General features: G+C 41.6%; 1 protein-coding gene and 1 long non-coding RNA gene across 2 annotated transcripts; both read right to left on the bottom strand.

Moving 5' to 3' along the window:
* Positions 1-1,731: 1,731 nt before the first annotated feature.
* Positions 1,732-8,622, bottom strand: ndufa10 (NADH:ubiquinone oxidoreductase subunit A10). The gene is made up of 10 exons (XM_084689491.1): positions 8,463-8,622; positions 7,782-7,950; positions 7,390-7,605; positions 6,627-6,713; positions 6,219-6,340; positions 5,189-5,268; positions 5,006-5,060; positions 3,902-3,987; positions 3,389-3,497; positions 1,732-2,006 (listed from the first exon to the last, which is right to left on the bottom strand). The coding sequence occupies exons 1-10, from the start codon at positions 8,535-8,537 to the stop codon at positions 1,938-1,940; spliced, it is 1,068 nt and encodes a 355-aa protein (XP_084545617.1). The 5' UTR covers positions 8,538-8,622; the 3' UTR covers positions 1,732-1,937.
* Positions 8,623-8,992: 370 nt separating this feature from the next.
* On the bottom strand, positions 8,993-11,123 carry LOC146234294 (uncharacterized). Its single transcript, XR_014741733.1, has 3 exons — positions 10,154-11,123; positions 9,923-9,992; positions 8,993-9,531 (listed from the first exon to the last, which is right to left on the bottom strand). It is a non-coding gene; the product is annotated as an uncharacterized LOC146234294 (long non-coding RNA).
* Between the last annotated feature and the right edge of the window lie 5,889 nt (positions 11,124-17,012).

Genomic DNA, 17,012 nt, shown 5'->3' on the forward strand with positions numbered 1-17,012 from the left:
TTGACGCTAAGTTGTAATGGTGCAATAGTGCCCCCTTTTGAAACTGAGATCTTCAGCTCCAGTCTTGTCTATTGTAAAATTACTTGACAGTGCCATTCTGTGTGATATCACAAATCTTTAGAAACGCTGAAGCTACACAAAACCTTGACTCAGCACAGAGGGTTGTGAGTTATGACCCCACATGTTTTGGCCAAAGCTGTCAATAAAGAGCCATTGAGGAGAGAGAATCAAGTCCAGCTGAAGGGAGTTATCTTCATAAGGATCTTTGAGCAGGAAGGGTGTAATTGGAGAATCCTCTTTTAGTCTCACATGCACACTCAGCTATAAAGCCCTCTGAGTACATCAACTCAGACAATCAAGGCTTGATTAAAGCACAGAGCCGACTACAGACCACAAAAGAAAAAGGAATGAATCGCTTCTTTCAAGCTCTTAGCACAAGCTATTTGTGGAGGTTTGGTCACAAAATTATGTCTCAGCCAAGGAACTGAGAAACAGAAATAGAGAAGGTAAAGATAGCATCCATTGGCAAGCTATCAGTGCAAACCTATAAAAAACTATACTCAATAAAAAAAAGTTAACCTATTTTTTGTGATAACATTTTTTAACTTTGATAACATTCTCTGTTGATGTAAAGGACTTCAGCCCTAGTTTTCCCTTACGTTTAAAACCTTTTTCATTATGTTATTCTGGTCTGTGTAAGGGGCCCCTGCTGTGGCCTCTTACGCTTAGATATGCATTTTGTGCAGCAAAAACGCTCATCACACTCAAAGTCGATTCCAGTCTCTGTAACAACACGTAAAATCTGTTAATGATGATAGTAGAAGATGGACCTGTGCCAGAGCTTGCCGTCAAGCTGAGAAGATAAAAGGTGATAATCAGATAAACTCAATCTTATAATGGGATACTTGAATTAAATTTAGGATCAATTAAGTGAATTGAATGTCATTCAATGGACACAACTCTTCTTGTGTTTATAGTAGCGGAATTATATCATTTTTACCGGTTTTATATATTCCACCAACATTTCCTCTGGGTTCAATCTACTGAGACCTAAATATACTTTTAAAAATACACCCTGTGAACACAAGCAACAGCATGACAAATCTTACCACAAGTGAGGATAAACTAAGGAATCAAAATAAATGTAATGCAACTAAACACTGGGAAAGAGCACAAAACAACCAAACAAATGCTATGAAGCTAGAAACAGCTTAATTCACTCTTTTTAGAGGAATTCAGACACCATACTCATATAACCCCCCACAGGAAACAAGGACTCCAGTTATAGCTGACAGTGTGTGTGTGTGCCCTGAAAGGTATTCAGGGAGGATGCTGTTGAAACACTAAAAGCTGCAAGTGGGACATAAATTTAACCAATCTTGTGTGTTTGGTGCTGCTTCGCATAACTGTACTCAGGTAATGTGCCTGCCTGGCAATAATATAGGGTCAAAAATAAGCTGCGGATCTCTCTGCTGTTTAATCTAAGTGCTCTATCCTTTAGCGGGGTCTCGGTGTTATGTTTAGAGAGGTATGCATGTACTTATTTTGTCAGAGTTTTCAGGCACGGGTAAAACTACAGCATTTTGTCTATGTATATTTCTTTGGTGACACACACACTGTCTCTACTCTACCCTCTTTTTATGCACTCCTTTCATGTGTATTCCATCACTATGTTACAGACTATATCAGATACAGAGTTTAAGAGATACAAAAGAAGAAAGGCATACTGAATCACTTTAAATTAAATTTGTTTTATTACATACACATTATACAGGACATAAAACCTCTCCTAGATAGACACTGTCAGATCCCCGACTACAAGCTGCTGATTGGATGAGCCCATCATAGACTCCTCCCCCACAGGGAAGCTGGAGCAAAGGAGGAAGGCTGGGAGGAGGTGAGTCACCAGCAAGGCTTCCCCTACACCGTTCCCTCATTCACTTCAACCAGATGTGCTTGTCTCCTACGTCAGCATTAAACCCGGGTGCGTACTTCTTTCCAGGAAGCTGCAGAGAAGGAGGGAAGAAACAGTAACCAAGGACAATTAAAACGGAGAAGGAGAGATCACTCATGCCCACACACAGGCCGTGGTGTCAGACAATCAGGGGAAAGTATAAACAGGGGTCACTGTCACAACGGTCCTGTCTGCATTAACTAGACATGTCAGTAATAGTTAATGGAAGCTTCCCGATTTAACAGTCGTCTGATGTTAGGCTCCGGGGTCTGTCTCTGCACTTGAAGCTTAAGGGAGGATCTGGTCTGGAGCCATCCATCCTCAGGTGAGGGCTAACAGTTGAGACTAATGACATAGCAAAGTGCCGTGTCACCGAGGGCGATACTGCACTCCATCACCCCGAGCCTTGGCCAACATCCTGTTATGAGCTGTTGCCTCGCCAGTGACTGAGTGACAGACAGGGGGGGCAGCTCTGCCTCCAGCTCTTTGCCATGTCGTTAGTTTCATGACCAGCGCCAACGCTGCCACCCACTTCACAATTAGCCGGGCAGGCGTTAACAGCTGTTAAGACAGCAGGTCAAGGCAACATTGGTCAGGATTGGGAAAGTGGCATACATTTCTTAACAAATGTCAAGAAGCCATCGTTTTCCATGACCACTGTCACAAACCATTTTTGATATTTGTCTTCTGCCCTGGATCTGCTCCAAGCAGCCAACCAACAGTTACAGAAGAGGTGACCCCTACGTAGTTGAATTTCTCCTCACACAGTCGAAATGTTTCTCAGCCTGCTTGTGAAAGTTTCCCCAAGTCTATGGAGATTTGAGTTTAGTTGAGGGGTATTACTATGCATTTTTGGTGTTCTTACAACAACAAATGTATTGGATTTTAATCTGATGGTACTATGCCATGATAAACACAGCATTTTGTGTCCATGACAAGTACATTCAAGAGGCGTAATCTATTCTGATCACAGCTTGCAGGAGACTAAGTCAACAGCAGGGCAGCAGGAGAACTGCATACAGCCTTATCCACAATGAGATAGGGTCCAACTCGGAGCTAAATGCCAGCTCAAGGACCCCGGGAGCACATTACCAAGCACCAATTCCTGGTGCCAGGGAGACAAAACCAGTCTCCAGTCAATAAACTAGAAAGGTCAGAGCCAAATGTTTTCCTGCAAGACTGATGACTTGGGGAATATTCTGCATATGGCATTTTCACCGCTTTCATTTCTCATGTCGATATTTCAAAGGAAACCAGTTCTTCATCATGTTGCAGGCAAGGCCCTCGCTGTTGACGAACACAGGCCCAACATAGCCAGGGGAAAATGCAATTTATTATGGAGTATATGAAAAATAATGGAGTAAAGCGCAAAGAGCAGGGAGATGCCCGAGTATTCAGAGCACATATGAAATGTTGATATATTTCCCCACATACCGATTTGTATTCATAGTAATTGGCATCAAACTCGTGGGCTCCGATGGTGACCTCAGGCAGGAAGCGGGGTATGCAGGCCAGGTCCCCCACCAGCTGCTTGTCCTCCACCCTGGGGGAAAGCAGGAGGGAAATGGGATGCATAAGAGAACGCCAGGCTGCCACAGCTAAACTGCAGACGCTAGGAGGCTGGGATTAGCAGGGGTTACAGCTATCCATACAGCATGAATGAAGTAATGACCCATTGATAAGATTCTTATCCTAAATACAACTGTCGAAAGTTAGTTCTCAACCGGCAGGTCATTGGATATTAAATGGGGGCAATGTGACATTCTCCACAGAAGGGAATTCTAATAATGAATCATGGAACAAAGACATAACCTAAAATGACAGCTAGTTAGTCCAATGTACTGTGCAAAACTCCCCTTAGTTAACTAGACAGATGCTCAACAAACAACTTCACTGAGATAAAAAGGCTGGTATTCCAGGTGTGGAAACAAATATTAACAGACTCACAGCATCCTGGTGTAGTGGAAAGTGACGTCGTCCTGCTCCATCCATGGTCCTTTATCAAACTTTAAGACGTCAATGTCTTCTGCTACCTATAGAAGAAGAATGACTTATCAGTAGTGATGGGCTACTCGGTACTAAGGTGTCGATACTGTCCCGACACATTTAACACTTACGGAACAACATTTCGAGACGGGTTTTAAAAACACTTCCGGTCACGTGTCTCGTGTTTCGTAACGTTTTGTGACGTGATCTTGAACGAAACCTGTCTCGTACTTTCTCGCCAAAAGACTCTGACGTGTCGGGGTATAAAATGAGGCGGCAAAGCCAAAAAGGTTTTGAATGTGTGAGACTATGGTATTGCGTGAAATTAGTGGCAAGAGATGGAGCTCAGTAAAAAAAAAATTGTGTACTTGTAAAAAAGAACTTGTAAAAAATGTTTTGTGTCACTGTTGAAGGAGGCGGGATCACCGCTCCCAAAACCATCTCTAAGCCAATCAAATATAGAAAAGTGAGATTTGTGAGTTTAAGACAGTTTGAGACAGTTTGAGATAATTAGACACAGTTAGAGAACGTTATATATAGTCTATACAGTATATATATATATATATGAGCATGTAACAACTGTACACTGAGTTTATCTTCTCAAACAGTTCAAAAATCATATTTGGGCTTATTTGTATTGTTACATGAAAGCCATCGCTCCCGTATTTGATACCACGCTATCTGCATTGCAGGACGGCAATAATTTCGTACAACCACAAGGATCCTTTAGATTGTGATGTGGAATTAGCTATAACACTATTAGCTATGCCATGTTCGCAGTTGCCAGCAGATGTCGCTGTTGAGTAAAGGTTTTGAGCGTTTCAAAGGCCCCGACTCCAATGTTTCAATTGTCTCTGTTTCGAAAAGCCTCGATTTGCCCATCACTACTTATCAGTGAGGTAAATGATTTGTATACGGCAAAGAGATATGTATACTTCTTCAAACGAAGGTTGGTTGTTAAATCATGCATGCAGTAGAAGCACCAGTAGACACTTTAAACATATATTTTTCGTGTGTTCTTTGGAGTACTGTCACTGTGTCTAACATTCCTCCTGCCTTACTTACCCTCTCAATGTCTTGGATCTGGGTTGTGTCATATGCAAGCAGCTCTGCACTCTCACTGAAACATAAGACACAAACACAAGCAAGCTGTGTAGTCACAGATGGGACTTCTGTCTCCTGTTCCCAGGTCAACACCCCAGGGTCTGACCAAGCTGCAGAGAAGCAAGGCTGTTCAGGTTCACTCACCTCATCTTAGGAAGGAAGGTCTTCTTGTAAGCATCCTCAATGCTCTTCAGATAGGCCAAAGGTACATTTTGAAGATATGACTGGAAAATAAACAAATATTTACTACTTGGTTCCTAGTCCTATAGCCAAACAACAAATATCTTTGAAAGTCTTTATTTTTATTGTGGTACCAAAGTATTATTTTATTTTACTTCATAACCAGAAACAGGTTTCTTTCTCAGTAGGTTTATTAATCTTTTTCTGATACTGAGGTTTAAAAACCCTACTGCCCCTAAACTGTCGATTTTAAATGGGCTTAAAATAGATTTTAACAAACGCTCTAATGTATAAATCAAACAGCCGTAATCATAATCAAAGTTCTGAACATCAAGCTGAAAATGACTGTCTTCTGCCAACAGGGCCCAATGTTTAACTCAGTTCACACTAGCATTCCTCCAGGCCCCTGTGATTATCTTTAAAGAGCGGATTATTTCTGGGACCACCATTTGCACACTGCTAATTACAACCAGGCTTTGTGAGGGCTTGCCTGTCTGCCAAATTTGAGTATTCTTTAATGGGTAGCGTGTGCAGAAAAGTTACAACTCATTTTTGCAATTGTGACGCATTGCACGGAGGCATTTGACAAGGGAAAGGGTTCCAATGATGCCCTTTTTTCCCTTTCTACAAGGAATCATAGTGCCTCTTTTGATATCTGACATACGGGACTATGGCATTTGTTAGAGGATTTGTAGAGGTTTCCAAGATCCTCCACATGAGGACCATTTGCATAATCAGCACAGAAGTAATCACGTCCTTTAGACTCAAGCTGCCTACAGTACTAAACCACAGAGAGCACATAAATATGATTACAAAAAATGAGCCTTCAGAACAATCTATATGGAGCATTAGGAATTACAAATGAATCAGAAAAGACTTCTGATAACAGATGGCCAGTTGGCTGTAGACAGAGACACAAAGACAAACTGGCAGATGGACAGGAAGTAGGACAGGAAGTCGTACATGCTGCCAGCTGGTGCTGCCGTCTCCTTACCTTGCCTGACTGTTTCAGCTTCTTCTGAACTTCCTCTACCGGCGAGTCGACATAGATGACCAGGTGAGGAGGCAGGAACTCACAGATGCTGATCCCTTTGATTTCGTTGTAGTGGTCCACACCTGCGTTCCAGAACATAGGGGAATCAATCCCTGATCACTCTCACAAGGTTGTCCAGGCATAGATGGACAGCAGTTTCTCAACCATCATCACCCAGACTTTATATTCTGAAGAGCAAGACTGTGTGTATTGCATAAATACAAAGACTGGGTTGGTGTTGAGCACAGGGATAGATCCAAACAAAGGCTCTATACGCTCTCTTTATAGCATATTTAATGCATTGAACTTTTCTTAAACATGAATAAAATGTGACAATATGTATCCTGTATGATGGACTCCTGTACTCACACTGCTTTCTGATGTAGCCCTGCTTGAACATGGCTTCCACAAATACCATGTCACTGAAGGGAGAACGTTCCAGAACCACTCCCTGGCCTAGAACAGAAAGAACCTGGCATTAAAACATTGAACAAATGTTTAAAGACAATGACATCATCAAAATACTCAGCTGAGACTTAGTCTAAAGGCACAGGGAGGGCTCACAGCACAGCATCTCTGTCCTGTCCTATAACATTAGGTCACTGAGGTCTGCGGACAAGCTACTTTTGTACACTCCCCGGTCATGTTGTAAACGTACAGGTGATAGAGCCTTCGCAGTTGCGGTCCTAGGCTGTGGAATCATCTTCCCCTCTCTATCAGGCAGGCTCCTTCATCTTCTGTTTTTAAATCCAAACTTAAAACATGCTTATATGCACTAGCGTTTCACACTACCTCTTGAGTTGTGATGTTACTTATTTGACTGTTATTGACTGTTTGTATTTTGTTTTTAGTATGTATTTTATGGTGTAATTTCAGTGTTTCCCACACATAAGACTAATTTGTGGCGGTGCGCCAGAGAATAAACACCGGCCGCCACATATTGCGTTTCCTGATTATCACAATTTTTTAACACTATTTAGGTTAAAACACAGCGTATTCGTTCAGCTGCATTTCCTTTCCCTGCTCTCCCCCCGTCTCTCTGTCACTCACGCGTCTTTCTCACAGGGCTTTGCCCCCCAGTTTCTAAAACGCTGCTCGACATCGCCAGCAAGATGGGCTGGGGCCTCTGTACCGGTGGTGATGAGGTGCTCCAAGGCATCGGAGTACTGCAGCAGCCTCATGACGTACATCCAGTACTGCAGACGGTAGGAGTTCCCGTCCGAGGCTTTGGGGTCCAGGTAAAACTTCTCCAGGCTGCAGCTGCCGTTGAACTGAGAAGGAAGAGACACCTTCTCTTCTGTCATCTTGTCCATGTAGTGGGTGTCGGGCTCGGGCATGTACAACATCCCTACAAATGCCAAAAGGGTATTTATTCAATTTCTGCTGTCATTTTTCATTTCTTCTCGTTAAGCCTCAGAAATACATTTAGTCAAACAGTCATTCAGCAAGTAACCAAATTCCACTGCATTCACACACATACAGTATACATCATTTAAATACTATTGAGGATAGTTGTATATTTACCAAGTTTGTCTGCCAGCTTCTGTGCCAGTGCACTCTTTCCTGATGCAAGGTTGCCATCAATGGAGATGATCTTGCTGTTTTCCTTGAATCTAGGGGTTGTCCTCTCACCCAGAGCATACGCCCACCAGCCATACCGCAGGTTCTTCACTGAGCCTGTGTGGATCCCAGCCTACGTGTGGAAAATATGTTATTCAAACAAATGTAAATACCGACATTGTAGTTAGCTGAGTTAGCTGTGTTAGCTGAGTGAGTGAGTGAGTGAGTGAGTGAGTGAGTGAGTGAGTGAGTGAGTGAGTGGAGTGGAGGGAATATTGAACAAACTGTGTTGTTTACGACTAGCATCTAAAGAACACCAATGAATAACAAAATAGGTGACATGTATTTCTTTGTAAACTTGAGCTAAGGATATCGATAATTCTCGACTAACTCGGGAAACGGATGTCTAATTGTTAGCTAGCTAGCTAATAAGTCTACGTCAGATACACAAAGCTAAACAGTTATCTGAAAAATCTTAAATTAAACCTGTCTTGGTCCCAGCGCTATATATAATTTTTTGCTAGCTAGCATGGTTAGCTATCTCTCTGGCAAGCACCAGGCTTTTTGCGGACGGTGTCCTTGTACGGTGTCATGTGAACTTGATGTCTGTCCTCAACGGGTTAGTACGGTAACTTATTATCTCACCGTCTGCACAGTCGCCCCAGCGTGGTAAACCGAAGCACCCTGGGGGATGACCAGCCGCATCACCCGTAAAGCCATTATTATTCTCCACCAAAACCTAAACTTGACCCAAAAGTCGCCCAATCGCCCTGTGTTATTGAGGCGCGACACTAATACGTCAGAGGGCCGTTTCCTTCTTGCGCTAAAATTTGACGTCAGAATTGTGCCTCAACCACTGCCTGAATACTTTTTCGTACTTTCCAGCACAGTGACTTGTGTATGGACTATTTGAATACTTCAACGTACACAGTGTAATGTACGTTGTTAGACGTAGGTAAAACAACACAGACAGTTACACAAAATAAAAATAATCAATCATTCACACAATTTTTTTGTGTGGGTTGTATGAAATTTAGATTGCATGTATGTTATATTTTCTAAAAAGTATAATGTTTTGAAATAACTCTGCTTTGTTGAGATTCAAAATTATGTACGCTATTCAATTGAAATTCGGCAACAACGAACAGCTTTTAAGTGATGTATTTTATGCAGGTCAGCCTACAAACCACTAGATGGTGCTAAGTATGTAGTATGGAGTAAACTTAGTTTTTCACTGTCAAATCCTGCAGCACCCTGAGCTCTTGCTGTAAAAGGATTGGGAATGGGATGTTACTAATGTTACTTTAGAAAAGCTACTAAATTTTATTTTAGAGAGATGGGGGTATGTATAAACACAGAAGGAGAGAGAGAGAGACAGAGAGAGAGAGAAAGACAGAGAGAAATAACAAATACATGTACCTTTTCCAATTCAGTGATTACCTGACACAACGCCTGCTGCATCCATTCCAGCTGATGTGACATGGCGTGTCAGAAAACTGGATGCAACAGGATACTCAGCAGGATACTGACTTCAAAACCAGACCAGTAGATGTGTTCTTCTTTTTACAAAGATCACATGTGTCAAAAATGTCATTGTGTGACAGACACCAGCTTACAGAGCCAGTACTGCCTGGAAGCAGTAACATACATGTCCAGACCGTGCAGTTGTTTTCATCTCAAGATGATTGCCAAGTTTCTGTTCGTCCTGACAAGCCTTTGAAACGAGAGACATTCATGAGACATTTGCCCCATTCTTTTTGTTACACTTACATGTTATTGATTTTGTTTACACTTTGATCTATGTATATTATATTTTATAATGCATATAGAAAGTACAGCAGAAAAATCAAGGGTCAGCAGTGCATACTTCTAACAATCAGTGGTAAGGTCCAGGGTTGTTAGGTTCACTATGACCTATACTAACTCTAAGCCAATGCAAAGCCATGTATGGTTGAAGAGTGCTGGTTCAGAAACAGTATAGAACACACAGGAAAACCTGTGTCTCTGACCAATTGCAATTAATCTGTGCTTAACACTGAACGTACATTTGCTGAGCTTGGTTACTATCTCCTACAGCCTGTACACTGCCTTTGGACACCTGTTACCTTGCAGAACACTTCCAGCTTGTCAGATCATGAGCTGGGCTTTGTCTGTTTCCCTCGTAGTCCCGGAAACCTTGGATGTAAACAAGGCCAACTGTCAATCATAGTATTATACAGTATGTCATTACTCAGACTACACTACCACACATTCATCACCTATTTTCCTAACAGAAAAAACCCTAAAAGTTCAATATACTGTGCATAAATGTGTGCATTTTATCCAGAGCAACTTACAGTAAGTACAGGGACATTCCCCCCGAGGCAAGTAGGGTGAAGTGCCTTGCCCAAGGACACAACGTCATTTGGCACGGCCGGAAATCGATCTGCCAACCTTCAGATTACTAGTCCGATTCCCTAAACGCTCAGCCATCTGACTCCCGGATGGAGTACAGATGGATAACAGAGCTACAATTCAAGGAATACCCATGTTGATAAAAGATCCTTCACACATACACCACCAGTGAACTTCGGTTGGAATGCTATTTAGGGAAATGAACGTATGGGAAAGATACAATACAACATGATTTTCAATGTTCATCACAGGTCTGTTTAATGGTATTCCCACAACCACTGCTTAGTAAACATTGCAAGGCAAGACAGACAAAACTGTCCAGGCATGCAAAAAACACACACAAGCACAGCAGCACACACACAGAGAAACAGAGAAATGCACACAGATGTCTGCCAGAATTTGATTGCAAACACACACACACCCACACCCACACTCATGCCCCCACACACACGCGTGCATACACACACACAGGAACCAAGGTAATTAGGAAATCAAGTACAGTGCAGTAAAACAACAATACCGTACATTCAGGTCTCTAGATGAAGCCTTGGGAGGCCAGAGTAGGGATTTGACGGTGTATTCCTGCCAAATTTCCCTTGGTTTTATGGCAGGTTTTATTTCACTTTTCTGTAGCTCAGATTAGCTTTAACAGTGCCAATGGGGAGGCAATTTGCCTGTATTGTTTATCATTAAAACAACTGGACAGCCATGGCAACAAAAATATCTGGGTTTTAATACCTTAACTCTTCAAAGAAAAAATAAAACTATGCATTATATCATTTTTATCTTACAAATGAAAACCTCATACGTCATGACTTGTCTTGACTAGGTGCATTTGGTCTGCTGTGTCCAACAGACTGTACAACAACAACAATCCCCTGATCTCAATCTAAGGCTGCAATCAAGCAGAGAGTGGTGACACCAAAATCAGAGAAGAAGAAGACTTGGCTTGAAGACAAAAGAGAAAAAGGAAAAAAAAACAAGGGGCAGCAATGATGCCCCCCCCCCCCCCCCACACACACACACACACACACACACACCCCTACTCCTTTTCATGAAAGCCATTGTGGTTACCCCCTCCTCAACACACAGAAGCAATTGCCATTGTTAACTAATAACATCACCTTCTCCAACTCGACCGCTGAAGTTCAGCAGAAACCATGACACTCCCTGGACACATTATATGACCTGATGGAGAAACTGTTTTACAGTCCATAACATGGCTGAGCCACATATTAAAGTGTTATAAATGCATTCCCATCCTTCACACGCTACTGCCTTCCCACAAAGCAAACATCTTGCACTTTCTCAGACCTCCTGGGTCTGAGAGCTAGACTTTATAGGTCTGCACTTGACTGGAACTGGAAGAAAGGTTGGGTCAAATAACAGAATATGAGCATAGCATTGAATTTGTAAAACAAATGACAGGTGAATGTGTTAGGTCATGACATCACCCTTTAGCATGGCCATGTTTTTCAGTCAATAGAATGCAAAAAATTACAATTAATAATGGGCAGGATATGATATGAACTACTCATGGCAAACAGAGGTTTCTGGGTTAAATATGGAGATATGTGTGGTTGAGGCTTTTGCCCATAAAAGACCAACCACCCCATAGTGGAACCCTGCTTTTATTGTCAAACAAGTGACATAGACACACACTGTGATTCTGTGGCCACTTCTCCAGATGTTCAATATTTCATCACTAAGAACAGTAATTCATACATCTGACTGTCACAAACAACAACAACATCAGCAAAAAGGGTTGTGTTGGGTGTGCTAGCACAGAGGCAAGCAGTGTAATGGGATGTGTGAAGTTGTCTGCATGTCCACAACAGCCCTGCCAGGATGAATTAAACCTTAGCTTTGCCCCAGACTGAACACGTAAATAAAGACGTTGCACCACGGTGTGGATGGCTGTGCACCGGTGGCTGTCACACAGGAATGTACCGTGGCCACATAAACAAACACACGTAATGAATCTTGTCCATGAGAACAGCTGCGCAGGACTCTCGCTAAAACCACTCGCAGAGTTTTGTGGCAAAACAGAGACCGTGTTCTCAGCCCTTGCTGTCTGAGAAACGAAATGGGTTATTTTGATACACGTGCGCAAACTGCCATTGCTATCGGCCTGTCGGGCAACATGGTCCACCTAGCAACAAGCTGGCTATATGAGTGGGATGAAGATGAAGGGATTAGCGTACACATTAATACTGAGACACAATAATGTGGAAACATCATGACCATCTCCCAGGATTGTTGTCATCAATAGGCTTCATTTGTGATGTGTTTTGATGGTGTTTACATAGGAGGGTGGTGGAGGGGAAGGTGTCAAACCAGAAAAACAGGTGATAGTTAAACGGCACATCATTGAGAATGTTCACGGATGTTTTTTCTCTCTTACTATTCATTTGGTTGTTAGGGTGTTGATTTGTATAACCTAAGGGCTAAAGATATCCTTTAAGATTGACAGACATGGCAAGGGATCTATTTATTCCGAGTATCTGTCCTCAATCAAACAAATTCCTAAGTTACAGATCATGTGTGCTAATAGGTCTCTGTCTCCCTGAGTATTTTCTGCCAGTCTATGGTGAAATGCAAGATGGGTCGTTTATTCAAGCCAGACATCACTTTTTCCATAACTTGCATACTTTGGGCAGGGAACAGGAACACTATTGACAGTCGCTATGAGAGCGTTTCACAGGATGCTTTAGAAATACAGATGTTTATAGAATGGAGAAGTAAATGTTGGGAGTATGAAGCATTCTTTCACCGCAGATAGAGTGCGGCTTGTCTGGGTTGTTATATGTTTGGAAACTGCACGAGGCAGCTCGGATCCCAGACGGATTCGAGAGACCACAGATAGAGTGCGGCTTGTCTGGGTTGTTATATGTGTGGAAACTGCAAATGCAGCTCGGATCTAAGACTGATTCGAGAGACCGCAGATAGAATGTGGCTTGTCTGGGTTGTTATATGTGCGGAAACTGCAAGTGCAGCTCGGATCTAAGACGGATTTGAGAGACCGCAGATAGAGTGTGGCTTGTCTGGTTTGTTATATGTTTTAGATCTATTACTTTTATCTCTTGTATTATTGTTTTTGTTGATTTTATGTAAAGCAGCTTGAGCTGCAATTCCTGTATGAAATGTGCTATATAAATAAGTCTTATTTACTTACTTTCAAGTTCTGTACACCTTTCAGGCTGTCACTGATGAGTGGTGAGGTGTGGACATGGTCCATGGTCTGCCCGGGAATCCAGCCAACCACCAACGCTAAGATTCATGTAAATTTGCTTTATTCTTCCAAAAGAAAATTCCAGGTTCACGTAAACAAACACAAAAAACAACAACAAAGAGAGGTCACACACACCATAGAATACACTTCATGAAAGCAAATAAATATAAAACTAGAGGGTACAATTTCTGGGGAAATTGTAGGGTGTGCTTGCTTGTCTTGGTTGGAGGGGTCCGTATTTAAATTACATTTTACAACTAATATTTCTGTATATTTTATATTAAAATGCATAGCCTACTTATTATTTATAAAGATTACATAGATTTAAAAGCATATTTTTTCTGCTCATTTACAACTGAAAATACTAAGAGTGAAGAGTGGAATGAAATAGTTGTCTTTTCATTTCCCCTGCAAGAGGGAATGGTGATCAGCAACCTCATAGTTGAATCAAAATGAATACATTTGGCAGACCGGTGTAAAAATTGACCTAATCTCTATGACTTAAACGTAATTGTAAGTTTTTCCCTTCTCATTATATTTTCAAGCATTTAGCCTACTCATATTGCATTCATTCATTAATAAAAAAAAACCTTTGAAATGTATTTTAACAACAACGTTACCATCAGTAGCTAGCTATCTCAGATGGAATCGCAATTCAAATAGTATCATCTGCTAACTGAAAATATGCCCCCAAAAACGTAAATAAGCTTGACATTTATTTAGGGGAAAATCACTCATTCATAAAAATGTCAGTGGTAGCAATCATTGTCAGTAACAAGGCAAAATGCGATATAGCCCTGCTGTGTGGAGAAGCTGCCCTGGTAAATTGTAGGCTACAACTACTAGACTGTCTTGGTAGTGATTGCGTTGGTTGAATTCAATTTAACGTTACTTCCGTTGTACGGTCTAGGTTGAAATGAATTATTTTCATTAACAGATTGAAGTTTAGGCTGTGGCAATGGAATTCAGGTTAGTAGTCACTAGTCAGATAGTCAGTGCCGCCGCTCCCATAACGCGCACTACGCGCTGTGCGTAGGGCACCAAGTCCTGAGGGGGCACCAAAAATTTGCCAACTGAAAAATCATCATAGTAATTATAATTATAATGCCGGTATTATTTCAGTAGGCCTATATAATTATTACGCACCTTTTAGGCATGTTTATCACAAAACAGGCAAAACAAGAGATATATTTAATTGCTCAAACGTTACGATGGTGCCCCCCCCCCACCCCCACCCCAAAAAAAAACATCATAAGGGGCATCATGGGGGGCATCATAAAGGAATTATGCGTAGAGCACCAAAATGGCTAGCGGCGGCACTGCAGATAGTTTCACCTTTCACCAGGCTTTTGATTTGAATAAGGGTAGTGTTGACCATGTGCCGCCGTTTGACTTCCTACTAGTACTGTAAATAGCTGTGGAGATGTTTTTGTTAGCTACAGGACTAGGCTACAGCGTTGCAGTGAGCTACACTGGTTTGAAACCACAGGTAATGGTATTTTCACAAACAAATCGTTTACTTGTAATCTAATGTCAAAATAAATCCTACAACGAAAATGTATTTGTGAGGATTGTTTATTTTAACGATTGAAAACAGATGCATCATAGACCGCTGTTGTATGTGTTACCCGGGCGACAGAGGCTAATGTCATGATGCTAATGCTTCAGTGAAATAGTAGACTACTGTTTCCGAAAGTAGATGTAACTACTTCCTTATATCAGCTTATATTGTACATTACACTTCACAAAAGTGTTTCATATCACAAAGTGAAATGAGTAAATAGTTATTGTATAGTTGCTTGTGGTGTTTCTTCAGCTCCCTTGCAGTAAAGCAGTTAGCCTAGGTATTTCCCAGAAGTTAACAAGCTGCTAAACTAATGTTCTGCTTGAGGTAGTCACGCGATATTTCGTGACGTTAGTGACGTCTGTAGCGTCAGTGACTGTGGCTAGCAAGTTAGCCACCGTTAGCTTCACTTTTGGCACAAAAATGTAATTAAAACCTAATCCGTGCAACGGAACATTAATCTCAATAGAACCAACGCAGTCATGACCAAGACGAACCTTTTGACATCGACTTTGTCTATATAGTCCAAATATTGACTGAGCCTTAGGGGCGCGAAAATAAACAATAATAAAAATAAATATATATGTGAGATAACAATGGTTTGTGCTCGCCGAAGGCAAGCACACCCCAAATATATGCAATTGGCTTGATTGAACAACCCCAAGGTTTGAATATAGGCTACAGTAGGCCTACTGCGTTGTGTAGCCTACTTTAAAGGGGGGATTGATTGCAAAACCAATTTTACCTCGTCATAGTTGAAAAATGACAGTTTGATGTGTAAAATAGACATACAGTGAACCTCAAAGTCCATTGAAACCTCTTTCCTATTAACATTTTACTATTTTGAAACTGCAACTTGCAAACACTAGCTTTTGAAACAGTGCAAGTTGTGACGTCACAACTTGCAGCATCAACTTTGTCACGCCCCAACATTTACCTACAGACCAGCCCTCTGGTCAGACACTAGTTAAGCTGCGCGCTGCTCTGTGTACTTCCACGCGAACAACAAAGGAGAACGTTTTTAAAGTATATTGAAAATGGACCAATTTAAATCCAGTGTTCCAGGCTGTACTGGGAATCTTGACACTTTTTATAATCTTCCCAAGGAACCGGACACTGACAGGCATGGCTGATGTTTATCTATGGGAAGGTCCCTACAAAGTAAGATACTAAATTATTACTGTGCTCGGACCATATCACCAAAGACAGTTTTGAATGAAATCTTTGGACAATTTAAAGAAGGATTTGCTATGCCACTGTTGCTGAAAAGAGGTCCTGTTCCGACCGTATGCTAATCACAAACGTACGGTGCAAATTTCACCTCCTAATATGAGTACATCCCCCAAATGAAAACACTCCCCCCAAATACGAGTCAACTCCCCCCAAATCGGATGACTTTTTCACCTCCCCCCAATACAAAAACACACTCCCCCAAATGGAAAACGACATTACATTAACTCAAAAACACATTACATTAACTCTGAACGGAAACTTGTGTACAGAACCGGACTATTTTACTTACAGTAATATAATCCTAAACCGAAACCACTGAACAATACAGCAACACATCACACAAGCTTGAGTTCAATAAATGATTTAATGTGACATTACGTAGGCCTGTGCATGCAAGTCTTAAATAACTATTTAGCTGGTCGGCTCCATGACGCCGGGTAAACTGGGCTTGTGAGACTGCGCACCAGAAGAACAGAGGGGAACCCACCTGTTTAGCAGATTAAGACGTTTTCGTAGGTACCTAGCGAAAAGTGGCCTCAACTTTCCTGGACCTTTAGCTACATGCTGAGTGCTCTCAGCCAAAAGACTAAATTAAGTGAGGCGTTACTTATTTGAACAAGGAACTACGGATTCATTCAAATAAATAAGTAACGTGTTAAGTTACTCGTTACCTAACAAAAGTAGTCTGACTACTGTAACGCGTTACATTGTAACGCCCAACACTGATCATGATATAGATTGGTTGCTAAGCTGTAACGTTCTACCCACCTAA

The sequence above is a fragment of the Hypomesus nipponensis genome, chromosome 23 (assembly GCF_054491055.1).
Source record: "Hypomesus nipponensis isolate SF chromosome 23, ASM5449105v1, whole genome shotgun sequence".
NCBI lineage: Eukaryota > Metazoa > Chordata > Actinopteri > Osmeriformes > Osmeridae > Hypomesus > Hypomesus nipponensis.

What these genes read in the sequence shown, in the direction of transcription:
- ndufa10 (XM_084689491.1), bottom strand. Translation starts at nt 8,537, where the DNA reads ATGGCTTTACGGGTGATGCGGCTGGTCATCCCCCAGGGTGCTTCGGTT. An exon ending in CTGGGGCGACTGTGCAGACG is followed by an intron (nt 7,951 to 8,462) that starts GTGAGATAATAA and finishes TTCCACACGTAG; the next exon opens with GCTGGGATCCACACAGGCTC. An exon ending in GGAGCACCTCATCACCACCG is followed by an intron (nt 6,714 to 7,389) that starts GTACAGAGGCCC and finishes TTTCTGTTCTAG; the next exon opens with GCCAGGGAGTGGTTCTGGAA.